Source organism: Ctenopharyngodon idella, chromosome 17 (assembly GCF_019924925.1).
Source record: "Ctenopharyngodon idella isolate HZGC_01 chromosome 17, HZGC01, whole genome shotgun sequence".
In the NCBI taxonomy this organism is placed as follows: Eukaryota; Metazoa; Chordata; class Actinopteri; order Cypriniformes; family Xenocyprididae; genus Ctenopharyngodon; species Ctenopharyngodon idella.
This window is the reverse complement of record NC_067236.1, coordinates 27823494-27851477: the sequence shown is the minus strand read 5'-3', so window position 1 is coordinate 27851477 and position 27984 is coordinate 27823494. Positions and strand designations below refer to the sequence as shown.

Below are 27984 nucleotides of genomic sequence, written 5' to 3'. Positions count from 1 at the left end.
TAAAATGTAGTAAATAAATAAATACATACATTTTCTCCTCTGTGTTTGTTCTGGTTCAGGGATCTAAGTTACTCGTGAAGGACACAGGTAGGGAAACATTAACTCTATTCTCAAACTAAATGTTGACAGATGACGTCACACCGTCCATTAGCTGTTTTACACCGTGTGAATGTGAATGACTGTGACACGCGTTAAAAGTACAGCAAATCTCTTCCTCCATCACGCGAAAGAGGTTGAACGTCTCAGAGGAATATGCGTTTACCTGTGTGGGCACGAATTCATAAGGACTGAAAGTGGGTTGACAGATTTCTGATTTGAGGAAAACGCGGTGGTTTGCAGTTTACCTTGGGGGAAAGTGATCTGTTGCTGGAAAGCGTTTGTTTTTATTGAACAGGATGAAACAATCAAAAAGTGCATTGGAATTGATTGACTTGAGCTTTCTGTCTGCTGAGGAAGAGGCAGCCATCAGACAAGTGCTTCTGAGAGATGAAGATTTAAAGCGACTAGAGAGTGGACGAGTCAGGTAGGAAGTGGTTGTTTAACCTAAACTACAAGACATTTCATTGTCTTATTGTAAACTGTTAAAAATATTTTCCTAAGTTGTAAATACATCAAAGATCATTAGAGTATGTTTACAAAAAAATATACTATTGTTTTTCTACTTCAAAATTTCACGTTTAATGCAACGTGTTTCTTACCGTTTCAAATGTACAAATACGCATGCTTACAACTCATAGAAACCCAAGTACTGATTATGTATTTTCCTGTTATCCCCTATGAAAGTTTTATTTACATTTTATTTGTAATGCACTTTTCTCATACTCAAAGCGTGTTACAACATGTTACAGAATGCAAAATAACAAATACATGGTATATAATAACAATAATAATTACATTTTAAAAACTTTACTAAAAAGATGAAAGAAGTTTTGAAAAGTTTCTTTAAAAAAAATCAAAAGAAGGAGCATTCCTAATCAAGCAGGTATAAAATTCCATAAGTTTTGAGCAATGAAAGAAAAAGCCCTCCCTCCCATGGTTTTGAGTTTACAAAGAGAGTGATAAAGAGAACCAGGTATGGATGGTGTAACCAAATCACAAATGTAAACTGGAGCCAACCCATCTACTGCTTCATAAGTTAAAATAATTTAAATTTTTTTAAAATCAATGCGTGATTGACCTGGTAGTCAGCAGAGATGGGCAGTATTTTAATTAAATGTATTTAAAATACGTATTTTATTACTTTTGAGTATTTTGTAATTTGTATTTTACTTTGAGAGAAAATATTTTGTATTTAAAATACTTAAAGGTGCACTATGTAGTTTTTCCATCCGCTAGGGGGCGCCTATTCAAAACAAAGGCGTAGCTTGATGACGCTAAGTTTGAGCGCGGAATCTTGGGACATGTGGTCTTCACCTCACAGCCGGTGGAAATAAATCGGGATAGGACTCGGGCAGAAATCATGTTCATGGATGCATTTGTTAACATTACTGTAGTATGAAGCAGAGCAGGACCGAGTGTTGTTGGAGCTGAACGAGGCCGCTGGAGCGATTGCACAACACACGCCTCACGAGCAGCGGAACTTTTATTATGACACAGTCGCCGGCGCCGCTTCCGCTTTTCTGGTCATGAGTATGAGGTAACACAGCTCTGTTTATTTTATTAGATACATTTGAGAGTGTTGAAAATAATGTTATAACGTTACTCTGTGCGTTCGCTCGGTGGCTGCTGTGAGACACTTGTTGCACACTGCAGTAAGCTAGATCGATTTTAGAATATCATATTAAATACTGGATGGCTTGTGTTGATAAATGGCATGCAATTAATTTTAAAACGTATTGTATGATGGAGAAAATGCTGTATTACTGTTACTAAAAAAAATTGCATCTGATTATGCTATTTTAGCTACTTGACAAAATAGTGTTTTTTTTCTGAGGCATGGTAAAGCATGGTACTCGCAAAAAATCAAGAAAATTAGATTTAAACGATAAGACTAAACGTGTTGAGCTATATAACAATAGTTTTCTGTCTATAAATTTAACCAAACAGTTGTTTCCTTGTCTATTAAAACATGTAATATATTAAACCTTCTTTGTTGTTTCCATGGTTTCTACAAAATAAAACCGGAAACCGAGGGTAACGCGGGTATGACGCAATTGACAGGCGACTCCTCACACGTCTCGGAGCCTTGGTTAAAATAGTAATTTTCTCACGATTTACAAATAGTTGGAAACATTTGGGATATTGTAAGTACTCAACTGAACAAAATAATAACACTGGCCTAGTGGTTTTTGGATATTTTACTGTAAAAATTTTACATATTGAAGCTTTAAAATACATTCAAATATATTATTTTATTCTCACATACAAAAACTTTCATCACCAGGCTTAAAGATAGGGTAGGTCATTTTCGGAGAGGCTAGCAATAGCAAGCTTCCAAAAGGAGGAGGCGAGTCTCCAAAGCCACGCCTCCTCCAAAATACATGAACGCAAACAGCAGGGAGATAAAGCGCCACGAGAGACTGCGATAAACAACCTCATGTCTCAAAGCACATAACATTACAATAATAATGAACAAACAACTTGACCTGTAGCATCTGACTGCTGCAGATTAATTTCGGCGTTGATGGTGTTGCCACTGAAACGCATAAATTTGAGTAACGAACCACTCCGAATATAACGTCACGGGTGCCATCTCTTAATTACAGTAGTTATGGCGTGAACGCAGCATAAGCTCGTTGTTTTGGTTCAGGAGGAACTGTAACAGTGCATTCACATGGGGAGTTGGCATCAACACTTGATGGAGGGCGTGTCTGAAGCTTGGTGCTGATGCGACCGTCATAGTGACAACAGCCAATCACATTACTTTTCAAGTTTCACATTAATGCAATCCCTGCAAAAAGTGAATTACAGTCATCAAGCCTAGATGTAATAAAGGCATGAATAAGCCTTTCTGCACTCAGCCTAGAGAAAAACTTTAGTAATATTTTTAAAATGAGTATAAAATGTAAGTTGAGCATCAAAAATAATACCCAAATACCGCACATGGACAGAAGGGGAGATTAGGCTATCGTCCACGGTAAGTTATTACATTTATTAAGATTAGTTGGAGTGCTGATTAACAAAATGTCAGTTTTAGAACAATTTAATTTAAGAAAGTTCCAGGCCTTTATTTTCAACAAACAAGCAGAGAGAGTTGAAGAGGCAGACGTGAAATCAGGCTGAATGCTATGAGATGGTTAAACTGAGGTCCTGACCCTCTGGTCATTAAAAATCCCATGGCACTTCTCGTAGAGAGTAGGGGTGTAACCCCGGTGTCCTGGCCAAATTCCCTCCATTGGCCCTTACCAGTCATGGCCTCCTAATAATCCCCATCCATTGAACTGGCTCTATCACTCTTTCTCCTCTCCACCTACAGCTGGTGTGTGGTGAGTGCACTGGCACCGTTGTACTGTGGCTGCCGTCGCATCATCCAAGTTGATGCTACACACTGGTGTACCCGATACGATTGTAAAGCGCTTTGGGTGTACAGTAGTACATATGAAAGCGTTATATAAATGCATCATTCATTCATTCAACATAGCAATGATATATATACTAAACAGAGTAGGACCCAACACTGACCCCTGAGGGACACCCTATCGTAACAGCACAATTTGAGATAGTATCCATGTAGACAAATTGGGAACATTCTGAGAGATAAGATTTAAACCAGTTTAATGTGGTGTCAGAAAGTCCAATCAATCCAAAACAGTGTAACTAATACAGCACTAAGTATGCTAGTGAACCAAAAGCATATGCTAAATAACTAATCATATTTATTTTGCATTTTATAAGTTATAATGATTTCTGCACACTTTTCACTGTTTGGCTAAAGTATACAGAACCCTGTCTGTGCTTTTTCTGTCATACCAGGACACTGAGGCAGTCAGTCCCTGACCTTCAACAGCTGAAGACTTTGACAGGCGAGTGGTTTGAAGAGCTCAGAGTCAAGCGATATGGGCAGCAGACGGATGTCACAGCAGTGGTGAGGACCTCCATGAGATGGAAGAAAACAGCAGGTATGTAGGAGTTCATGCCTTCCTTATTGAGCTGATGCTGTTAAATAGAATTTATCTTTGAGTACACATACCACACCTGTCTGGTGATTTCAAACTTTCTGGACTCTAACTGAGTCATGTGAGTCAACATACTGTGCCATGTGCCCTGATTATGCTTTGCATTGCTTTTCGCTACTGTAACTGTAAAACTTTATTTCACTGTTGAACAGAGTGTCTGTGAATTACTTTACCTCTAGATTTGAATCAAGTAGTTTTGAGTATGTTAGAACTGATTACTGTATATGTACTTTTATTTTTTTTTAAACTCAGCCCATAAACCCAACCCTTTCCTGAATGATATAGTAGACGAGAACAAAGAAAATGAAAAGGAGGAGCACAGAACACCTTCAAAGTAATGGCCTTTATTTTCACAGCAACTCCCATCCAAATGTATTTTGAGTGGATCTTCAATATAGATTTTCAATATACAAGTTAATATTATGATATATATATTTTTTCTTTCCACTGCAGTCCATTAGCTGACCCTAGATTAATTCATCCAGCCCTTAGTAAAGAGGTTTGTCACAAAGATTTTTTTTTCTGTAAATATTCAGAAAATAAGACCAGAATTTCTATTTATTTTATATTTTTATTTTATTATGTTTCTATTTATTCACAGACTTATCATCAATATACTGATGATGACTTTGTGGATGATGGTGAGTTTGAATCACATGATTAAACATGGATGTTATTTTTAATATAAATGAATAACTGAGTAAATTAATCATTAAGTAATCTTACTTTCAGTGCTTTGTAGGGAATTACACTACTGTTCAAAATTTTGGGGTTGGTAAGATTAAAACGGTAATGTCGCAAAATGTTATAACAATTTAAAATAACTGTTTTATTTATTTAACTATTTATTTCTGTGATGGCAAAGCTGAATTTTCAGCATCATTACTCCAGTCTTCAGTGTCACATGATCCTTCAGAAATCATTCTAGTATGCTGATTTGCTGCTCAAGAAACATTTCTTATTATTATCAATGTGGAAAACAGTTGTGCTACTTAATATTTTCATGGAAAAGGTTCAAAAGAACAAGATTTATTAGAAATAGAAACATTTTGTTACAATGTAAAAGTCTTTACTGTCACTTTTGATCAATTTAGTGCATGTTTGCTCAGTAAAAGTATTAATAAAAAATAAACAGTGGTTTACATTTGAAAAAAAAAAAAAACTTTGTTATTACGTCTGATTTGGTGATGTTTTGGTGTTTGTATTTGCAGAGGCTTCATCTGCTCCAAGAGTGTCTGGTAGAAAAGAAAAACCACAAGAAATTGATGGCAATCATGTCCTCAATGGCAATGACTCAGAACGCAATTCAACTGAAGCACAACCCAAACAGCTCTCTGATGACAGAATAACAACCGTTTTTCCCTTTTCAAGAGCAGTTCAAGACACTAAACCTGAAAGAGGCACTGCAAAACCAGCAACAAATCCAGAGCCAAGGCGAAAAGTTTCACTCCCTCCAGCACTACAGAGAGATCAATCGTTTGAGGAGAACTGGGTGAAGATTTCCCTCGAACCGAACACAGTGAAGCCTGTGCATGATGAAAAAAATAGTGTTGGACCTGAACTAAAAGAGGTAAGATCACATGTTGAGAACACAGAGACCCTAGAGAAGCAGAATTAGGTCCATCTTTAAAATTCATGGATCAAACAAATTTCGAATTGTACACTGCCCAGCCACAAAAAAAAGTCGCCGTTTGGATTTTAATTGGCAAATATTTGAGAGTCTATGGATGGATCATTATTACAGTGATTATTATTTTTCTAGTATGTTATATGTTTGGCAACGGTTCAGAGTGCTCACCTCGTGCATTGTCAATACAAGATCTTGACCAAAAAATTATGCACCTCTTGATGGAAATAAATGTTGTGATGTTATTTCCATCAGGAGGTGCATCAATTTTTGGACTTAGAGGTGCCAATTCATGTGTGAAAATGATTCTTCATGCTCTCTGAACCATTCTTTCTCAATTTTAATCCTGGTGAATCTTGACATTGTCATCCTGGAATATGGCTATGATGTGTCTTCCTACATGGTTGTTTAAGAAATGAAAAGCTACACACTCCATCTTTAAGGGTTAAAACAACCGTTGCCAAACATATAGCATGCTAGAAACATAATAATCACTGTAATAATGAGACTCTAAAGTATTTGCCTATTAAAATCCAAACAGCAACTTTTTTTTTTTGGCCGGGCAGTGTATCTGTAGTTGAGCCTAAAGACTTTAATCAAGATGTTTTCTTTAGAAAGATGTTCATCGACCAAGTTTCATATTCAACCACAGACTTCCTTAGTTTTCACAAGCGATGGACCAGAATTTACTAGACACTCGGTTCATGAAGGTTCAGAGGAGGTTAATGAGTCTACTAATGCTTTCCAAGATAATACAGGCAGAGATCAGCCATGTTCAGTTAAATTTACCGATAAACTGAGTCCCTCAGACACTATAATGAGCATGATAAGAGAAGGATGGTCTCTGGTGATTTTCTTAATGATGAAGCAAGTTCAGACAGGAAGGGAGGTGGAGGAAAAAATGTAAGTGCTGGTTTATGTGCCGAGACAGATACAGATCAAGTAGTTGAGCGTGTAGCTGGTAAGGAACAAATCAATAAGCATTCCTCTACTGAAGAAGCATCCTAAAGTAAGTCATTAAAATGGGGGACTGAAATGAATTCTCATGAATTTCCCTCTAACACTCTGCAGGGAAAAGATGCTTCCAGTGATTTTGGTGATGCTAGCCCAGTCGAGAAGAAAACATCCAATAAAAAGGAGCCGTTGTTGCAGAATAAAACAGCTGATGTTAGTGTGAATAACAATTTTGAATCAAAACCAAGTGTCAGCGACAAAACCGTGCAAAGATATCTTGATGCCCATGAAGATAAAGAAAAAATAAAGTTATCAAATGATCAGAACTTACCAAAAGACACCCACACAAGTCAGGTTTTAAGAGAATTGAGCCAAGACTATCTTTCAATGACAGATGATGGGAAATTAGTGCACATTAAAGATGCTGGATTGCATATCAACTCTAAACAAATCGACAAATTTGAACCAATTGAACCAGCTAAACCTACAATTGAAGATGTTGCTGGACTGGGTCAAGGATTTTCAGAAATGAAAGATGAGGAGGACAGTGTCGAAACTGAGCAGAGGACGCAGTCAGATATTCTACTAAGTGTTCTCGCAAGAGCTCAAAGGACAAAACCACCTGTCCTGCAGAAGAGCACCGATCAGGAGCCAAAGCAGGGGAATGGAGATGATTCGGTTCCCACAATAGTCATTATACCATCTGAAGCTCCAGATCCAACAGAATTGAATGGTAAATGGTTATGAGATCTAATACTACAGGCTTATTCACCATGCTAATACAGTATGTTAAGCTTGAAGCGTAAAATGGCGTGTCTGATTTCTGAAGTGCCCTTAAGGGCTGATATTTGAGAAAGACACACCCTGTATTGTATGTTCACCTAAGCTCAGGTTTAACCTGTTCAATTTCTCTCTGTAGATTTTCATGGATTTATATCTGGTTTGAGCTTTATTCTCTGATTTCTTTAGGAAATAAACATGGGGTGTCCGTTCTGGAGACTTTACTTGAGGATTCCATATCTAAAACTCCTTCCTACACGGCAGATGCTTGGAAGGTGAGCTACTGTCCCACAAATATAATTCATACTGTTGCAGCACTTGAAATATTTCATCATTCCTTTTATCATCCTCTGAAGTGTGAAGTGTTGAGAATAAGTTGCTTGACTGTCAAAAGTAACCTTATGTTCGGCTTTGCTGTTTTTTTTAGGGCCCGAGCACCGATGGTGTGAGGACCTTATTGTAATTGCTCGGTCAATTCTTCTTCTTCACCGAAATGAATCGCATTTTTGAGGGCCTAAACATGCTCGAAAACTCATGAAACTTTGAACACGCGTCAGAAGTGGTGAAAATGTACGTCTGATATGCGTTTCAGAATTAGGTGTGGCAAAATGGCTCGATAGCGCCACCTACAAAATTTCAATTAAGCGCTCTTCGCGCTACATTCCACGTACAGGTATGAAATGCGGTAGACACATGGAACAGCCCAATACCAACAAAAAAGTCCCTGGGTCCAAAATCTGTAAACCCAACAGGAAGTATTTTCTCTGCAAAATTTTTTGCAGTTTTTGCCATTTCCAGACGTACTTTAACGAACTCCTCCTAGAGATTTTATCAGATAAATATCATATTTGGTCAGTCTAATCTAAAGGTCTTTGCGACATTAAATTGTGAAGATCTTGAGTTTTCGCCGAAGGCCGTGTCCGCGGCGGCCTGACAAAGTTCGATGTTTCACCATGAAACAGGAAGTTGTTGTAACTCGGGCATACAACGTCCGATCTGCCCCAAACTTCACATGTTTGATAAGAGTCCTAAGCCTAAAGACATCTACATGCAAATATTCAGTTATATATCTATATGCCAATATTCAGTTATCATAGCGCCACCTGCTGGCAACAGGAAATGGCATGCTTTGTACTGTAATTCACTCCCAGAAACACATTTAAATATGCCATGAAGTACCAAACATGCTAGAAACACGCTAAATCATGCAACACTTGGCTAAGTGCTAATGTGTGCGATTAACGGCACGAAGCAGGAAGTTGTTGTAACTCAAGCATACAATGTCTGATTTGCTCTAAACTTCACATGTTTGATAATAGTCCTGGCCTGAAGAAATCTACATGGCAATATTCATTTACAGTCAAAGCGCCACCTGTTGGAAGCAGGAAGTGTGGCACGTCAAAATGACTTTGCCATATTTCACCTGTATTTATTCACATGCATGTCACCCACTATTCACTGTTTTCCTAAGGCCACCAGGTGGCGGTGGCCCCAGTTGCGAGGGCCCTTTCATCGCTGCTTGCAGCTTTAATGTTTATATTGTTTCTGTTGCAGGATGAAGGAGTCGATTCAGATGATGATGATGATGATATTTCATTGTCCAGCTGTGGATCGGATCTCTCTAACAGAAAAGGCTATTCAGCTAGCGCATTGTCTCTTACTGATGTAAGCTAGACTTTTTTATTTTTACTTTCTGTTTTTAACAATGTTTAAAGGCCAGTTTAACATTGCTTGGCCAAGCTTGTCAATTATCCGATAAACAGTTTATTATAAGCTCTGCCCCGAACGCATGACATTGGTTGAGCCAAAGTTGACTTGTTTAGAAAGCACCATAGAGCCACAGTGTTGGAAATTAATAGATGTTTATGCATATTAAACATCTAAAAATACTTTTGAACACATTTAAATAGCCCTTAAGTGGTATGAAATGACTCATTCACATTCAATGACATTATGACAATGGTGTTATGTTTTTCTGTCTGGCGCATGTGCTTATGACACAAGGGCCGTTGTGCTCCAGTGAGGTGCAGGTTCAAGTACAGACTGCGTCATTTCCCAATCCCATATTCCCCTCTCTCTCCCACCCTTTCCTGTCATCATTCACTTTCCTATCCAAGTACAAGGCATTAAAAGTCCAAAAATAAAAACATAGTCTTCCAGAGATTTATCCCTGCTATTTTTTTTTTCCTCCTATAAGCGCACCAGTAGTATGCTGAGTGTGTACAGCGATGCAGGGGATTTTGGGAATGTTGAAGTGCAGGGCTCTGTGGAGTTTGCAGTGATGTACAGCCCTGTTGGAGAGCTGATCATTATGATTGAACAGTGTCAGGATCTGGCTATTGCTAATCCTCGTAAACAACGCACTGACCCGTGAGTAATGAACCTAAAAGAAAATATATACTAATGAAATACATTAAATAAATAAATCTGACTCTGTCTATCTGTCTGTCTACTGTATCTGTCAGGGTGCTTGCACACTGGCAGTGTAGTTCGAAACTGGGCGCGGTTCGCATGAAAAATTGGTAATGTGAAAGCTGTCATGTGGACCTGGGAGCGCGCACCAGGGTACCGAACCCGAGACGATCTGTATGAGGTCTGGTTGCACTGGAACTGTAGTGCGATTCACGTGAATGTGAAAGCAACTCGGACTCGGGTGCGCACTTGTTAAGTAAACTGCACATGCATTTTAGCCGATGGCGACATAATTAGGTCAAAAAAACACATGTAAGGGATGACAGTACCTTGGATATGAGCGAGAGTGATGCAGTGTAATCGCGCATAGTGAGTGCAATCAGAGCACAAATGAATAGGCCAATTTCATAAAGTGTATGCCTATATAGCATGTATTAATCTCACAACATTATCACACATTGAAGCATATATTATAACTAATTCTGACAGATTAAAATTATGAAATTAAGACAATTTATTTCAGAGGCCACATTGTATACAACATATATTAACTACAGTCTTTGCATTAATCTATAGTAAGCAAAGCATCTATGAAATGTGCAACAGTACCACTACTAATGGGTTTGTTAATACTGTGAATATTTATAGATTTTTTTTAAAAATTATTATGTTTGGAGCCTATGTGAGTGAATGAGATGAAATATCAATGAGAGATGACAGTGTTGCCGTTTTTTGATAGATATATCTAGAAACACATAAACATGTCCTGCTTCTCATTATGAATCAGGTCTGTGTGAGAAGGGAGCTGCCAGCCGATGATTTCCCTTGCAAATCACGAAAAACACTGTTTTTACATGGAGTTTGATGATAATGCACAGCCACACCAAACAGACAACTTGATATAACCAAGACAATTTGAATTATTTCTTAAATTTAGCTCTTAATTAGAGCTTTGTAGTCTGACCAATAAATCACCAAGACAGTTTTCATGATATTTAATTCATACAAAGACTTTGATTCATGAACTGGCTCTTGTTAGGCTCAGCCATCGCTGTTACCGGAAAAAAGCTTACCCACTGTATTGGCCAATCCGGAAACCAAAAACCCAAAATTGTGAAATTGCCCTATGGCTCACAATCAGCTGTCTCCTCAGTTTGCTAGCACCAGAAAATCACCTTCATGCAACGCACATACAGTTAACCTAAGTGTCATTCACTCTGCTGCGCATATAATAGCCCCAAATTAATAAAAAATACACAATATATTGACCCGAGTCCTGTTCTCTGTCATGTGCCATGCACATTTGTGATGATGTAAGATGAACGCAAATGCACCAGGGTTCGACAGAATCAAGTTGAGTGTGAAACCAGACCAGTCACGCTCGGACCACAGCAAACGAATCCAGTGTGAAAGACCCCTCTGTCTGCTGTCTATCTATCCATCTGTTTGTTTGTTTGTCTGTACTGTATATCTGTTCGTTTATCTATCTACTAGGGGTGTGACGAGACAGTTAGCTCACAAGACGAGACACGTTACACAGTATTTTTAAGAAATCCTCAATGATGAAATACATTACTAGAAAAATAGTCTGCTGGTGCATTTGAAATATTTTAACTAATCATCTTGTAATGAATGTCATTTGAGTTCTACTTTCTGAGTATGAATTATCATATGCAGTAAAAGACAATACTCAAGCACTGTAAAAGGTTTTGCCACAAACTCAACTGACTGGTTTCTCTCCTGTATGATTTCATATGAGTCTCTTCAGACCTCTTTTGACCTCCTAACTGAACTCCTTTCTAAAAATTTATCATAGAAATAAAAACAGTATAAATAAAAATAAATAACAGCTTTCTCTTAGTCTATTAGGCTATTAAGTGCAAACAATAAGAGCAACCATAATCAAAGTACTCTCTCAATATTGAAAGTGCAAATAGAGACCAAATTTTCTTCAAGCATGATACAGAGCTGAGAGATGGTTACAACTACACAGCCCAGCCTAAGATAGCTTTCATATTGGGAGATATTTGCATGAATAAGGAAACGCTTCCAAAACGCGGGGTATTGAAATCGCGTTTGAATGCGCGCTCGCATTTTACTTTTGCGATCACACATACTCTGTGAATAGGGAGCGGCGGTGCTGAACGCGTATTCTACAATTCAAGACATTTGTTAGACGCTTAGGATCTGTTGTGCAACGAATCCTCCGCCATGGTCTTGTCAGTCATCTCGTCACTCACTCTCGACACCTGATCAGTGAACTCTGATTCCTGCTTCACTACGTACAACTCTGCAGCTCCTGTTTAATGAGCTGAATGAGAATTGAAGTGACCATTATTCAACTGAATTAAATGGCTTTTATTTCTATAAAAAGCAAAATGACAGTGGAGGTGTAATGTAAATGTAGCAGTCTGTAATGTAAAACTGTCATGGCAATATCGCAAGACAGCTTTTCACTTTGACAAGAAATCTCGTCACATTTTACTCTCGTGAGATCTCATGGTACGAGATCTCATCACACCCCTACTATCTAGAGTAGTGGCCAAAAGTGATGTCCGGCCTCGGAAAATTGACATCTTCAACATTTATTCAAATATTATTAAAAAAAAAATGGTTAAAGATTTTGTAAGCTATTGTGTTTGGAGTCAATTGTTTCTGTCTATCTATCTATCATGAATAACAACTTTCCTTTACAGTTACGTGAAGACCTACCTCTATCCAGACAAGTCTCGTCGTAGCAAAAGGAAAACTTCTATTAAGAAACGGACTGTGAATCCAGTTTATGTGGAATCCCTGAGAGTATGTTTCTCTGTGACACTAAAATGATAGAAATATAATATTTACATTTATATTTAATAAAACCTTTAATCTTATATGTACTGTAAATCTCCAATCAGTACAAAGTGAAGCGCGAAGAGCTGCCGGAAAAGACTCTGAATCTGTCCGTGTGGCACAATGACTCCAGGGGCCGAAATGTGTTCCTGGGGCAGGTTGAGATCAGTCTTAAGACCTGGGACTGGGGACATGAAGCCCTCAGCTGGTACAACCTACAGCCAAAGGTACACCTTCTAAAGATGTTTGTGTGATTAGGAAAGATAAATAACATTGAGAGTTTAGGAACAGAGTCTTCTTTCTTTGAAAAAAGGGATGTCTTCGTTCAAATTAGTTCTCTGTTATAACAGAATATTACCCTTTTTTTTTATTATAGACTTCAGAAAATCAAGAATTGCAAGAGTCTAATGGATTGTTGTCAATTTCACTAAAATATGTTCCTCCAGAGTCCACCGGTACAGTTTCAAATATTGATGTTGCTTCTGTGAATTTCATATCATTCTGTACATCTAATCTTAGAAATGTTGCTCATGACTAACAATCTCTATTTGCTCTAAAACACGTTATTTGATTTCAGGTGGGTCGAAGAACAGCACTGGGGAGATTCACGTCTGGCTGCGGGAGGCAAAAGAATTACGTCGCCTGAAGCCTCAGGGAGTGGATTCTTTTGTTAAGTGGTGAGGGTGTGCCGGTCATCTGTTACGGACCTGACTTTCAAAGCAGATAAAGCCATTGTTCCATCTCTCCCTCTCTCACGCTTCCTCTTTGTCATGTTTGAAGCGTCATGTTTGAAGTATCATGTTTTTGTTTTGTTTTCATCTATTAAAATGACAAGAGAAGAAAGGAAATGTGAAACTCAGATGACACATTTCATTTATTTTGTTTGGTTTAGAGGACAAAAGTAAATACGGAACTAACTTGCTCATTTTCACAACCTCATTTTACACATGGTCAGATCAAAAGTATAATACAGTTTTCTTGTTGTATTTTTACAGGTTTAAAATAACTGTTCTAGCACTTTAATTATTTAAATTATTTTGTTTACATTTCCAAAAACCACTGAGTCAGAGGAAAACATGTTCAGGACATATTTTATTTTATAAAATAAATTATATTGTGCATAAGTAAATATTCTCATTACTGTAATGCCTCCAGTCATTTTAATTAAAAGTTCTTTTTGAGATTATTTTCTAAATATTTTGTTGTAAAAACAATTTTGTGGTGAAATATAGTTTGGACATATACTTTACAGGTGAGATTCACCAATTAATTTGTTTGTTTTTTAGCTACATTTTACCGGACACCAGAAAGAAAAGCCGCCAGAAGACTCGTGTTGTAAAAAAGAGCCAGGACCCTGTGTATAACCATGCCATGGTGTATGATGGGTTCAAAACTGGGGAAGTCACTGAGGCCTGCTGCGAACTGACCGTTTGGGATCACAACACACTCGCCAATCAATTTCTGGGAGGTCTGCGCCTCAGTCTTGGAACAGGTACATAACAAAACCTTCTCCTTCACTGCACCTGTATTTTGCACTTAATCTACATTAGAATCCTGATTTAATAGCTGACGGCAGGTTTTTTGAAGCCATTTCATCAAACAGTGTCTCTATTTACTTGCAGGCCAGAGCTATGGCAAGAAAGTTGATTGGATGGATTCGCTGAATGAGGAAGTTCAAATATGGAAAAGAATGTTAGCCAATCCAAACAGCTGGGTTGAGGGAGAGCTTCCCCTGAGGTCCTCCATGACCCCGAGGAAATGAACCTCCTGAAGTTCATTTGTGCTCTTGAATGTTTAGTTGTGAGAAAAAAAACAATTCTTGGTTCCCAAAACAAACCAAGCATTTCCAAGTACCGAATCAGTTTCTTCATTTCAGTCTCGTTACAAAATATAAAAAGAGTATATTAAATAAATTTGATGAGAATTCAGTTTGGAAATCAGCTATATGCCTAATCTATTAGATAATATATCTATACGTAAATTGATATAAGTATTTTAAGAGATGAGTTGTGATTTGTTCCAGAATAAAAAAAGAAAGTGAAACAAAACTTGTCTAATGTCTTTACATTCATTTCACTGTTCGTGGGGAAAAAAAGAGATGAAATACTAAATAATTAACATCTGATATACAATAAAATGTATTCTGTCATTTGTTCAACACAAACCCCTGTAGATTAAATATAGACATTTGTGACCCTGGACCACAAAACCAATCATAAGGGTCGATTCATCTGAAAGCTGAGTAAATAAGTTTTCCATTGATGTATGGTTTGTTAGAATAGGACAACATTTGCTATAATTATAACATCTGCTATAATTCTGCTGTTTCACGCGCGCCATCTACTAACAAAGAGTGAATTTGAATATTCACCTTTATTCGACCCATATTGTTACGCAGCATACATACAGTGTTGTAAATGTTAAATGTTATCGACAATATAAATTTCTACATAAATAATTGACAGGATAGCTAAAAAATGTTTTTATCTGGGGTAGGGGGACCTACCATAATGCTGTAGCCCAGGGGCCTTTGGTTACCTTAATGCTCACAAAAATATTTTTTAAATATATTTACGGTAGGAAATTTACAAAATATCTTTATGGAACATGATCTTAATATCCTAATGATTTCTGACATAAAAGAAAAATCGATCATTTTGACCCACACAATGTATTGTTAGCTATTGCTGCAAATATACCCGTGCTCATGACTCGTTTTGTGGTCCAGGGTCACATTTGTTACATCAATTGTTAAACGCAATGCTTTCATTAATTTACAAAAAAATTCTAAAATATGAAATAACTGAAGAACTGACCTGACCCAGAGCTGTTGAAAACTGACCAACCTAAGCAGCCCCATCTTTGATTTTTAAAGAAAGCGAGGCTGTGAGGATAGACATGCACCCCTTTGGTGGGTTGTACTATTATTTAAAGTGTTTTTTGATGGTTCTGCTGACGAAACACTGCAAAAATATATTTCCAAGAGATTTCAGCAGACAAAAAGAACTCCAGACAACATGATATGTGGAAAATTATAAGTGATCTAGGAGCTTTATACAGCTTTTTACAGCGGATGCCATTGAAAACGCGGTAAGTTCCCTCACAGCCTCGTTTTCATACCTGTCGTTGTCATGGTAACAGATGAGCAGTAACATGCACCAACATTTTGAAGCCTGTTTGTTTCCTCATGTGGCACGTTGTTGATTCTACGCCAGATGGCGGTAATTCCCACGTTCACTGTACTCACTTATTCCAAGCCATTTCCTCCCAAAAATATAACGGAGATGGAGAAGTTCTGGAAGTCCAGAAGCTTGAGTCAGCTGACATTTAACTTTTCCCCTTTCTAACTCAGTCCCTCCGACGCATGGGATGAGGGAACATTCGCCGTCGAGAACTTAAATTTCATATCGAAACTGCTTATTAATAGTTGGGGATTTTATAATTGAAATGTGTTACAGATAGTCATCGTAAACTGTCAAGAAGTTTAGGGTTTTAACGACTTTCAAGGTAAGAAATAAGCTTCGTATAACATGGATTGGAGAGATGTTTAAATACTTATGATAAATGTATGATAAAAACGGTATTTTTTTGTAGGGTAAAAAGGATTAGGCCTATATGTGTGTTTTTTGTTTTGTATTTAATTTTTTAATAGCGTCGTTTAGTTCGTTTGGTTATAGCATAGCATGAATCCTTATTTTTCGAAATATGTCGTTTTAAAAGTATTTTAGTGATTTAAATCTCTGCTATATAGTATGTTTTCCAGAAAAAGACAATTTTTGTGTGTGATTAAAAATACTTAGTATGTATGTGAATATATTTTAAAATATTTCCTCAGTCAGAAAACCCCAGAGCCTTCAGAGTGGAGATTGACCCATGAACATTTCTGAAGATGAGCCAAGGACTTGTGTTATTGTATTTGGCAGTAATATGTGGAGCGAGGAGACTACTCAGATGTGTTTAACACCAGGGTTCATCTGTGTTTATGACACTCACTGAATTTACTCTTTTTCAGCTTGAAGGTTGGTCATCTGCTGCTTAATCCAGAACATCTTTCATCATGGGTGACTGGAGTGCACTAGGGAAACTTCTTGACAAGGTCCAGGCGTACTCCACGGCAGGAGGCAAAGTCTGGCTCTCCGTCCTCTTCATCTTCCGCATCCTGGTGTTAGGGACAGCGGTGGAGTCCGCCTGGGGAGACGAGCAGTCGGCGTTCAAGTGCAACACGCTGCAGCCCGGTTGCGAGAACGTGTGCTACGACAAGTCGTTCCCCATCTCCCACGTGCGCTTCTGGGTGCTGCAGATTATATTCGTGTCCATGCCGACTCTCCTGTACCTCAGCCACATCGTGTTCCTCATGCACAAGGAGGAGAAATTGAATAAAAAGGAGGAGAAACTAAGAGACATCCAGAGCAAAGGTGAAGACGTGGATGTGCTCCTGCGGAAAATCGAAATAAAGAAGTTCAAGTACGGCCTGGAAGATCGCGGGAAGATCAAAATGAGAGGAGGGATATTTTACACGTACATAATGAGCATCGTGTTAAAGTCCATATTTGAAGTTGTTTTCCTGCTGATACAGTGGCACCTTTACGGATTCACGCTGTCAGCCGTTTATACGTGTCAAAAGTTTCCTTGTCCGCATAAAGTGGACTGCTTTCTCTCCCGCCCCACTGAGAAGACGGTTTTTATCATCTTCATGCTGGTCGTGTCGCTGGTTTCTCTGGCCCTCAACGTCTTTGAATTTTTTTACGTGATTCTCAAGAGGATGAAGGACCAAATCAGAGAGTCTGCGAAAAACTTTGAAAGCGCCTGTAATATCAAGCCCTGCCCAAGGAACCTGTCCAGTTACGGCTATTACAACGACTGCTCGGCCCCCGCCCCTGTCCCTAATCTGGGCTACAACCTAGATACAGGTGACAAGTCCAACTCCTCTGACAATTATGACAAGCAGGCTAATGAGCAGAACTGGACTAATTACAGTACAGAACAGAACCAGCTGGGTCAGACCCAGCGCTTCCCATATCCCGAGAAAGTAACTCTGGGAAAGGATCTTCTGCTGCTCAAAGAGCTTGAACCTCGACCCAGTAGTCGAGCGAGCAGTCGGGCCAGGCCGGATGATCTTGACATCTAGCAGAAGCCTTAAACACAGGACAATTTCTACCTTTGACAAATGGTGAACATTTAAATAAACTGTGAAAAGGACAGTCACTGACATCCAAAGAATGACGTTTCATTCAGTGTTTCAGCATATATTTATTGCGTTCAATTTTGCTATTGTAACTCATGCCAAACAGTTGTTGTTGTTGTTGTTTTTTAAGTGAACTGTATTTATGAGCAATGATTGTAAAAAATAATTTCACAGGTTACTTTGAAATAAACATTTAATACAGTAAGTATATGGCTAGATGATGCATATGTGTCCATATGAGTAATGGAAATTGTAAGTCCACTAACTTATTTCTTGTAGTTATTCATCATTTTAAGCACCATTTTGCCTTCACCTCACTAGACAAATGAATTTTTGAAGCTACAAATATTCCATGTAGTTTCACTAATTAATATAAGTAACTATAAGTAGCATAATATATATTAATATATATATTTTTAATAATTAGAAAGCATAAAATGGCTCTAGATGGGGTTCAGCATATCCTATATTACCCCAGTTATTCTTAACTAAAAGTATTTAATGCCAACTACCTATATGTGATTTAGAAACAGCTAACACTTTTATATTTATCTGGAAAAAGAGTGAAATCAAGTCTGTTGTGCAGTGTTTAGCAGCACAAGGAAATCTATCAAGTTTAACCTTACTGGAATAAATTAAGATCATTCATTCTACTCCAGCAGGATCTTAACTTTTTTTCCATTCTTTTTCCGACAGCGTTTTTCCATTACGGGAAGTTAGCCAGCACGTATAAATGAAGCACTGTTTTCTGGAGTCTTTACAGTAACTGTACATAGTCTTCTGCTCTGGGCCAGTAAATATCAACAGCAAGCCACCTGACTACTTATCAGTGTTTTCTGTAAAGTGTTGACATAAATGTTGGTTAACATATTCACATAATTCACAAGTGCAAATTGACTCCCTCTGATTGACAAATGAAAGCATTAAAAGAGTCTGAAATTAAAACGAGTTAATTAGATTCAACTTTTTCCTCTGTTCTCAGACTTTCCTATTTATTTGAAGGACTAAATGAAAACACATGCTTTCACTCAAGTCTGCCAGCCACATGTAGCTGAACAGAAAGGCAAAAAAACCCCCTGTGAACTGTGTCTCTGCACTTTACTCTGAAAAAGTGTACATTATATGTGCATCAAGGACATGGTGGGGTTATGTAGCATAAAAGGAATTAAAGTAAATATTTGCTATTTACTATCGTATGTAAAAATATTGCACATTATCAAAGGCCCATTTCAAGCATTAATAAACCTTACAAGGTAAAATTGTTGGCATTTCTTACATTACTCATTTGGATGATCAAATATGACTCAATGAAATCTGCTGCGTGTAAATGTTCTTCAGTCATGAAATGAGACTTTAAAGTCAGTAAAACACTAACTTCGTTTTCGACCAGAACTCTGCCTCGAGCTCCAGCTGTATAGGCTGGATGAACCAGCAGCGACCAACATGATTACATTATGATGTCTCAAAAGTAAAGTGTTTGAAAAGTGTTTAAACTTACTGAGGTTCTTCTACAGTGTTTACTGCCCAATATAAACTGATAGATACATCACTGTTTGCCATCAGTAATTCTGTTTATATCTATCTATCTATCTATCTATCTATCATCTGATTCCATCTTATCTATCTCCATCTTATATATTCTGTCTATCTATCTATCTATCTATCTATCTATCTCCATCTTATATATTCATTCTATCTATCTCCATCTTATCTATCTATCTATCTATCTCCATCTTATATATTCTATCTTCTATCTATCTATATCTATCTATCTATCTATCTATCTCCATCTTATATATTCTATCTATCATCTGTTTCCATCTTATCTATCTGTCTATCATCTGATTCCATCTTATCTATCTCCATCTTATATATTCTATCTATCTATCTATCTATCTAATCTATCTATATCTATCTCCATCTTCTATCTATCTATCTATCTCCATCTTCTATCTATCTATCTATCTCCTTCTTATCTATCTATCTATCTATCTATCTCCATCTTCTATCTATCTATCTGTCTATCTCCATCTTATATATTCATTCTATCTCCATCTTATCTATCTATCTATCTCCATCTTATCTATCTATCTATCTATCTATCTATCTATCTATCTATCTCCATCTTATCTATCTATCTATCTATCTATCTATCTCCATCTTATCTATCTATCTATCTTTATCTTATATATTCTATTTATCTATCTTCTATCGATCTCCATCTTCTATCTATCTATCTATCTATCTATCTATCTATCTATCATCTACATCTTATATATTCTATCTATCTATCTATCTATCTATATATCTATCTGTCTGTCTGTCTGTCTGTCTATAGTATATACAGTATATATAGTATCTCAGAACACCCTAGCAACTGCAAAGGGAATAGAAACACTGCACAAAAACGCCCTAGTTACCACCCAAAGCACCATAGCTCCAACTCAGAACACCATAGCAACAGTAATGCAACTACACAAGAATGTATAACATTCAAACTAAAAATGTCCCAGTGTTTTCAGACTTCATAAGGCCTAAATCTTCAAATGTCAAGATTTTTCCAGTGAAGTTGTCCTAACAAACTTTAAAACCTACTTTTTGTTTTAAATTCCATTTTAGGTTCAAAATAGAAACCTAGAAAGTACACATATAAAAGGTAAGTGCAGCCAAGCTCATCTTTTACTCTTGCTTGGCCGACTGTAAGATCTGAGGCGGCCGGACATACCTTTCAGCCTGCCAGTTTAATTGAAAACAGCAGGGTGTAGTTCTGCTAGTTCAGAACGTTCTGCCATACCGATTGCAATATAGTGTACCATATATAAATTTGCGGTGTCTAATTGTGCGTGACTTGATGAAATAGCACATGCTTGATATCCTACTTGCATAAATAGCAGGACCTCAAACTGTCTAAAAATAAACATTTTGTTCTCAGCGCTGTGGGGTGCGCTTTTGATATAGTACTTAAAGGCTTTGTAGAAACAGCTTGTCTTGGTCTATTAGATAAACTTTACATGCTATTAACATCAATCTTTTTAATTACACTAAATATTCACACTACACCCAAAGTCTCTATGGTTACATTCAGGCCTCCTCCTTGGCGATGCATTTGGACAAACAAGGGAGTGGTTATAGGCCTTATGGTTTGTGGTGACACTGAGGTTTATTCGGCAGTACAGACTAAAGTCAGCTCAACATTAAGTGGTATCATGTGATTTCCTCCAGCATTTTAAGCCACTCTAAGAGTTTTGAGATACTTTTGTGGGTGAACTTGTCTTCTGTATTATAGGATTGGACTGTGAAGGGACTATTGGGAAACAAAGGCAAAGCGCTCGGCTGAAGGAGAAAACACAATAAGTCTCACAGTTGGCATAGTTTTCTAGCTTTTTATGTAACAAAAACTCATGACATAATTGTTTTGGGCTCATGACATGACAAATAACTGACCTCAGTTTTAGTTTTTCTCCCTGTTGTCCAGAATTGAGAGAGTCCAAACTGTGTAGATTAATCGAATGGAAGGAAACTGAAAATTAGTCATTATTACAAGTTTATGAAGCAAGAAATTAACCAAAATTCAATTTAGGTCTCAAAAGAGTTTCATTATTGTATATAAGTGACATGACTGCCTTTAACCTAGCTAACAGAACGTTTTTAATATTTTTTTCCTAATGTTCTGGCAAGGTTCTCTCAATTTTATGACCAGTGTCGGTCTCGTAATTACTTTACTTATTACTTTCTGGTAACAGTAATTAGTTACACTACTAGTTATATTACTTTTCCTTCATGCCACACAGAAGTTGTAATTGTGTATCTTCCACAACTTACATAATGTCATAACTTACACAACGGTGTTCAGATCATCTTTTCTCCTAACAAAATCAATGTAATGGCAATATTTCCATCCACTGAATGTAAGCTTTTTGAATGTAAGCTATATTCCAAGCTTGCCTGCTGCACTGGTGACTGGTGACTTCATATCCCTGTGCGAGTCGTGAAAATTATGAAAATAAATCGAGGAATTATTATTGGATTGTTGGATTTCAAATCAGTAGGGGTCGAGGCATCAAAAGTAACTAAGTAACGAGCTGTTTTATGGATGGTAACTGTAATATTATTACTGAAATCTTAATCGTAATTAGTTACACTACTAGTTACTGCAAAAAGTAATGTAATTACTGTAACTAGTTACTGCCCAACACTGGTTATGACCAAACATTCTTCAAGTAACGTTGATAGAATGTTCATTCAAAGTTCTCTGGTCTTTAATAATGTTCTCAAAACATTAGCACAAAAATTTTATCTATAGGCCTACATTGTTCAGACCTTTTTTTTTCTAGAAAGGTTTCAGATGGATGTTTGTCTAACATTTTTTTTTTTAAATGTTACCACTTGTTTCAGAATGTTCTCATGATGTTTAATAAATGGAATATTCCCTTAAAGGTATGGTAGGCAACTTCGGAGAGGCTAGCAATAGCAAGCTAGCTCCCACCCTCCCTTCAGAGCGTCTCCAAAGCCACGCCTCCTCCAAAACACAAAATACAAACTCTGCAAAGCGTCACGAGACAAGACGAAAGATGCCGTTAAATTACCTCATGTCTTAACCCTTTGACGCGTACGATCACACCGGTGTGATCAGTCTTGGCTGGTCCCTGGAGCGTACGATCACAACAGTGTGATTAGAACGTTCAGCGCATCACGTGATCAACTGCCAAATTCAAATGTGCTTGCGCGCTTTGGCTGGCGCTAATCCAGCGACGGACACGCTCAGTGCTTTTCATATATCACAAATATGCAGTGTTTTCAACCACATAATGTTTATTTTAGGTTTCAGACATTTAAATACACATAAGTACTAACAAAACAATACATTTAGAGTTTGTAAAATACACACTGATGTCTATAGAAGTGGCAATAACAATCCTTTCCATTATAATTAGATGACACGTTTTATTCATATCAGATACACATTGTGTAAGTAACTTTTAAAGTAAAGTTTGCTCTATTCTTCCCCAGCTCAGAGGCTCACTTACTTTAGTGTATTTCGGCAGAAGTGGATGAATTAACATTCTGTAAATCCAACAGATCCGATTCTCTGTGCGGTGCAAACTAACATGGCGGCGCCCATCGCGTGTATAGCTCAATTATAAAGGTGTTTAAACAGCAAAACAAAAATTAGCAAATATTTTGAATAAAAAATGAAATAAAACAGTGGAAACAATAAAGTGATGCGTTCTAAATAACGGTTGCCTTGAAAAACTCACGCTGGGGGCTCAGCCAGAATGTTTTAAACTTATGTGTGAAAGGGTTAAAGTACATAACATTATGATAATAATGAACGTAAACAAATTACAGAGCTCTTACTTGTACCACCTGACTGCTGCAGATTAATTTCAGTGTTGATAGTGTTGACAGAAATGCATTAATCTGAGTCTGAAGACTTGAACAGCTCCGGGTAGAAGGTCACGGGTTGCCATCTCATAATTACGGTTATGACATGGTGAACGCATAAGCTGGTTATTTTGGTTCAGGAGGAACTGTAAAAGGCAGCTGCTGTTCGTCTGTGGAGCTCGGTGACGTCTGTCCAAACCTCTGCATGGCCTTGCGTAACGCGCTGATGATGTGTGATGTCTGCATGAGCAGGGTGAGCGGAGGTATGGAAATACATTATGTTGACAGGCAGGTAGGACAACTGGTAGGACAACTGTTGGACGAACTTTTTTTTTTTTTTTGGCCCTGAGATGTTGACAGAAGATATACATGTTTTAATATTTAGACCACTTCTATTATTGATTGCTATCAGGATGTGAGTTTCAAGCAGTATAACAAAAAGTGTTTATAAAAAAATGCCTACCCTACCTTTAACTTTCGTATAACCAAGAAAAACGATTTTAAAACATTAAAAAAAAAACTGTATGTTTCAGAGAACATTCAGAAATTTCATAACTTAATGTGAATGTTAGCAAAACGTTCTTGGGACATATTTTTGTTATCTGGGAAGGTGTTTTCGTTATATTGTGTCAATCGATGGCAATGTTGTCGTATGTCAAATGACTTGCGTGAGACAAGTTACGAGTTAGGAATTCATAAAGAATGTTTTAATATATGTGAGTTGTAATTCATACATCAGGGGCATAATGAAGTGATATGACACTGGGGTGACTCACACCGTGACAATGCTGAAAAAGTCTTGTTATGTCTTGAATAATCCCAAAATAAAGCATATGTGACTAAAATAGCCTATAATATCAGAGGAAAACGTACTAAATTACTCGCCTGGAAATACTGAGGTAAACTGCAATCACATGTGCACATGTAACACGACTGCCATCTAGCGGCTGACCTTAAGAAGTGCAAATCATTCTGCACAAAGGACTGCAGACCATAGACTGCTGCAGACATTCTGCTACATGATTATCATTGGGTAGAATGGCGGTTAATACGATACGAAACAAGTTAATAAAATGGACGGGTCCTCCGATTGGTCAGATACGATGTGTTTAAATAATACACTGCCTATTTTTCTAGTTATTTTCAGCTTAGTGTTAATTAATTTCTCATACTCTTTCCTCAGGTGTCCAGACAGCAGGTGAAGTATCAGAGGATCGGCGCTGTCACATGATACGTATTACTTTTCTCTACGCTGATCAGGATGAACCAATCACAGTCGTTTACCGAAGAAAGTTATCTATATAATAACTTTATAAAGATTGCTGGGGAGCATTTGACAGACAATCCTAAATTAAAAACAATATTTTAACTTGACAGAGAGCAGCACAATCACGCCCTGACATTTTAAAGCTGCTGTCTGAGCCTTATGCGCCCCCTGGAGGGAGACAACTCTCCTCATGAAGACTCGCCCAGTTCTGTACCAGCATAGTGAACGTGGTTACATATTATGTAATAATAAAATGTTCTGTGTTACTCCTGTTACATGTGACTGCTTATTACAGATTTACAGTGTCACAATTTATTGTGTGAGGAGGATCGTCTTATTCTACGGTCGTGCATACTCTATAGGATTCTACAGATCATTGGTAGGCTACACTGATGTGATACAAAATGCTCGAGAGCTGAATGGATTTATGTTTGATTAGTCATTTTCTTTGTGCATTGATGAAAACCCCCGTAATGTATTTATATAAAATAAATGATTGCACCTGCTCACAAAAATGCCTCAGAGATGCCCAGAAATCATTTTCAGAGCGTTTTACACACACCTGAAATTGCATTAAAATTATTTATCGTTATATTCTACTGTGCAATACACATTATATGTTTGTCATTTTGGACGCTATTAAGATGATAATCTGGACGATTATATACATACACACACACACACACACACACACACACACACACAATTAATTAACATTTTAATCTTTTCTCAAATGCAAAAGCCCAGACCCGTTATTGGATTAACCTATTGAAATTACAGTGTCACTTCTCGCCATGTATTTGAACAAATCACAGCTTGAGTGGATAAAAACCTATCCAATCAGCACAAACTTCCCCTAAAGCCCCGCCTCCCTGATAGTATTAATTAGTTTGGGCTTTGCAGTCCGCAGACACTTGAGAGACTGTGAACTCTGTACAAGGACCACTGCTTTAAACTGTCATAATGGTTGATGCATTTTGTGCAACTTGGAAACTGGTTGACAGCCAGAACTTTGATGAATACATGAAATCACTGGGTAAGCAAAAAATATTTTTTTTAATTTATTTATTAAGACATCTTAACATCCTTTGCACGTGCAAGGTGCAGTAGTGCAGCCTGGTGTACTGCATGAATGATATTTTCTGTACAGTTTATATAATAATAATAGTTTTGTTCTGTATGTAATGTTTTCTGATTTTTTTGTTCCACAGGTGTTGGTTTTGCCACTAGGCAAGTAGGCAATGTTACCAAACCTACAATTGTCATCAGTCATGAGGGTGACAAAGTTGTCATAAAGACGCTGAGCACCTTCAAAAATACTGAGATTTCCTTCAAACTGGGAGAGGAGTTTGACGAAACCACAGCAGACGACAGACATGTAAAGGTTTGTGGGTTTTTTCATTCATTGATGAATGCAATGTCCACAGCATCTCTAAAATCAGTTTTCAAAGCAATTTCATGTATTTTTGGCAGGTTAGGTCTTTTTCAATCTGCATGAATTTGATCATATATGATATACTTTAACTTTTTAAGCTTAACTTGCATCTTTTCTCATTTCAGTCCACTGTAACCTTGGAAGGAGACAATCTTGTCCACGTCCAGAGGTGGGACGGCAAGGAGACTAAGTTCGTTAGAGAAATCAAGGATGGTAAAATGATCATGGTAAGCAGCATTATTATTATTTTATTTTTTTAAATTGTAATTCAAAAGTTTTTTCTTCTTAATCAGTGTCATGGCTATTTAATGTTTCTAAATGTGCTCTTCTCGTCTTTGCTGTTTCCAGACCTTGAACTTTGAGGGCGTGCAGGCTGTCCGCACATATGAAAAGGCATAATGTCAAACTGATAGATGTTTCAGTGTTACCCTGGCAACTTGACAATATTACAAGGGAATTTTTACATTGTATTCTCAACTGAGAGTTTTCCCCTTTTTAAGACATTTTTTGTAAGACCTTTTATATAAAATGCACACTGTGAATTTTTTTTTTTTGAATGTTGCAGAATGTCATTAATGTTGGTGGACTGTATAACTGAGGCCTGCCTTTGTGTTAAATTGAATGAAATACACACTTGATCAAAAACGAATTGTTTCTTTGTTTCTTATTGTCTTATGCAAATGCTTCATTCTCATTGGTTTGATATTGAAGTTTCCATAGTCCTGATATTTGTCACTCGAACAAAACAGTATAGCAGTATATCTATGCATACACATGCACACACACACACACACACACACACACACACACACACACACACACACACACAGTACAGTATATACAAAAATTCCTGAAACTATTTAAGAACTATTTAAAAATTAAAGGTTTAGTTCACCCAAAAATGAAATTTCTGTCATTTATTACTCACCCTCATGCTGTGCCACACCCGTAAGACCTTCATTCATCTTCAGAACACAAATTAAGATATTTTTGACCACTCAAAACCAGTTCATATGTTCAGTTCATATGGATTCGTTTTACAATCTCTTTATGAACTTTTTGAAGCATCAAAGTTGCAATTGCATATGCTGTCAATGGAGGGACAGAAAGCTCACAGATCTCATCAAAAATATCTTAATTTGTGTTCTGAAGATCAACGAAAGTCTTACAGATGTGGAATGACATGAGGGTGAGTAATTAATGACAGAATATTTATTTTTGGGTGAACTAACCCTTTAAAACTAAAATTAAACTACATTAGATTAAAGCAAAAATTGCATATAGAATTTTTTTTTTTTTTTTTTTTAAATCAGAGACATGCATATTTAAATTATTTTTCTCTGAAGTGAACAATCACCAGTTTGCTTGCAATATTTGTAATTAGAGATTTTATTGCTTTTATTGTAAATTTTATCACTTCTATCCAGTGCCAATGAATACTTAATGTAATTTGTTAAGCTAAAATTGTCAGTTTAGCTTTTTATACACCCATTAATTTTGTGCCATAAATTCACTTAAAATTTTAACAATCAAACAAATAATGTCTTAATTAAATTTTTGTTCTATAACTGTATGTTATTGTACAGACTTTTTTTTTTTTTTTACATGTAATTTCGTTTCATTACACATAATCCAGGATTGTATCCTTAAGTACTGGGATGATTCCCAGTATTAATGATCAGCCATTTTTGTGCTTTAGATGCTAATTAGATTTTGACTTTGAGAGTCGACGCTGCGCCACATTAATCTGCTGAGCGGATGGCCAACAGTCAAGTCATATCAGAGAAGACTGAACTTAATCTATTATCCAGGATTATTAAACTCTTCCAATGTGCTAGCATTTTCAAGCGCCCACTTCAGACTGAGAACTCATTGAATTACAGAGTTGTGTATGAGAAAAAGGCTGTCTGATGTCCTGAATGACTGTTTGTTTTACTTCTGGAGCAGTTTGAACACAGCCAACAGACTATTTAAAAGACTCTTTAGTGCAGG

General features: G+C 37.1%; 3 protein-coding genes across 3 annotated transcripts; all 3 read left to right on the top strand.

Annotated features, from left to right (window-relative positions):
• Positions 1 to 102: 102 nt before the first annotated feature.
• si:ch211-266g18.6 (synaptotagmin-like protein 1) lies at positions 103 to 14768 on the top strand. Its single transcript, XM_051868422.1, has 16 exons — positions 103 to 523; positions 3913 to 4058; positions 4368 to 4449; positions 4569 to 4614; positions 4717 to 4756; positions 5327 to 5685; positions 6814 to 7429; positions 7666 to 7751; positions 9031 to 9141; positions 9674 to 9846; positions 12585 to 12687; positions 12786 to 12947; positions 13097 to 13175; positions 13298 to 13397; positions 14007 to 14212; positions 14343 to 14768. Exons 1-16 carry the CDS (start codon positions 396 to 398, stop codon positions 14480 to 14482), a joined length of 2577 nt encoding a protein of 858 aa, XP_051724382.1. The 5' UTR covers positions 103 to 395; the 3' UTR covers positions 14483 to 14768.
• A 1237-nt stretch (positions 14769 to 16005) lies between these two features.
• gja1a (gap junction protein alpha 1a) lies at positions 16006 to 18110 on the top strand. Its single transcript, XM_051868907.1, has 2 exons — positions 16006 to 16227; positions 16733 to 18110. The coding sequence occupies exon 2, from the start codon at positions 16778 to 16780 to the stop codon at positions 17846 to 17848; it is 1071 nt and encodes a 356-aa protein (XP_051724867.1). The 5' UTR covers positions 16006 to 16227; positions 16733 to 16777; the 3' UTR covers positions 17849 to 18110.
• Positions 18111 to 25436: 7326 nt separating this feature from the next.
• Positions 25437 to 26641, top strand: fabp7a (fatty acid binding protein 7, brain, a). Its single transcript, XM_051868908.1, has 4 exons — positions 25437 to 25593; positions 25769 to 25941; positions 26118 to 26219; positions 26341 to 26641. The coding sequence occupies exons 1-4, from the start codon at positions 25521 to 25523 to the stop codon at positions 26389 to 26391; spliced, it is 399 nt and encodes a 132-aa protein (XP_051724868.1). The 5' UTR covers positions 25437 to 25520; the 3' UTR covers positions 26392 to 26641.
• The last annotated feature ends 1343 nt before the right edge of the window (positions 26642 to 27984 follow it).

Excerpts from the sequence above, each read along its gene's own strand:
- si:ch211-266g18.6 (XM_051868422.1), top strand. The coding sequence starts at position 396 with ATGAAACAATCAAAAAGTGCATTGGAATTGATTGACTTGAGCTTTCTG. Across the intron at positions 5,686-6,813 it reads TTGGACCTGAACTAAAAGAG|GGAAAAGATGCTTCCAGTGA; the intron begins GTAAGATCACAT and ends AACACTCTGCAG. Across the intron at positions 13,398-14,006 it reads GTGGATTCTTTTGTTAAGTG|CTACATTTTACCGGACACCA; the intron begins GTGAGGGTGTGC and ends TTTGTTTTTTAG.
- gja1a (XM_051868907.1), top strand. The coding sequence starts at position 16,778 with ATGGGTGACTGGAGTGCACTAGGGAAACTTCTTGACAAGGTCCAGGCG.
- fabp7a (XM_051868908.1), top strand. The coding sequence starts at position 25,521 with ATGGTTGATGCATTTTGTGCAACTTGGAAACTGGTTGACAGCCAGAAC. Across the intron at positions 25,942-26,117 it reads CAGACGACAGACATGTAAAG|TCCACTGTAACCTTGGAAGG; the intron begins GTTTGTGGGTTT and ends TTCTCATTTCAG. Across the intron at positions 26,220-26,340 it reads AGGATGGTAAAATGATCATG|ACCTTGAACTTTGAGGGCGT; the intron begins GTAAGCAGCATT and ends TGCTGTTTCCAG.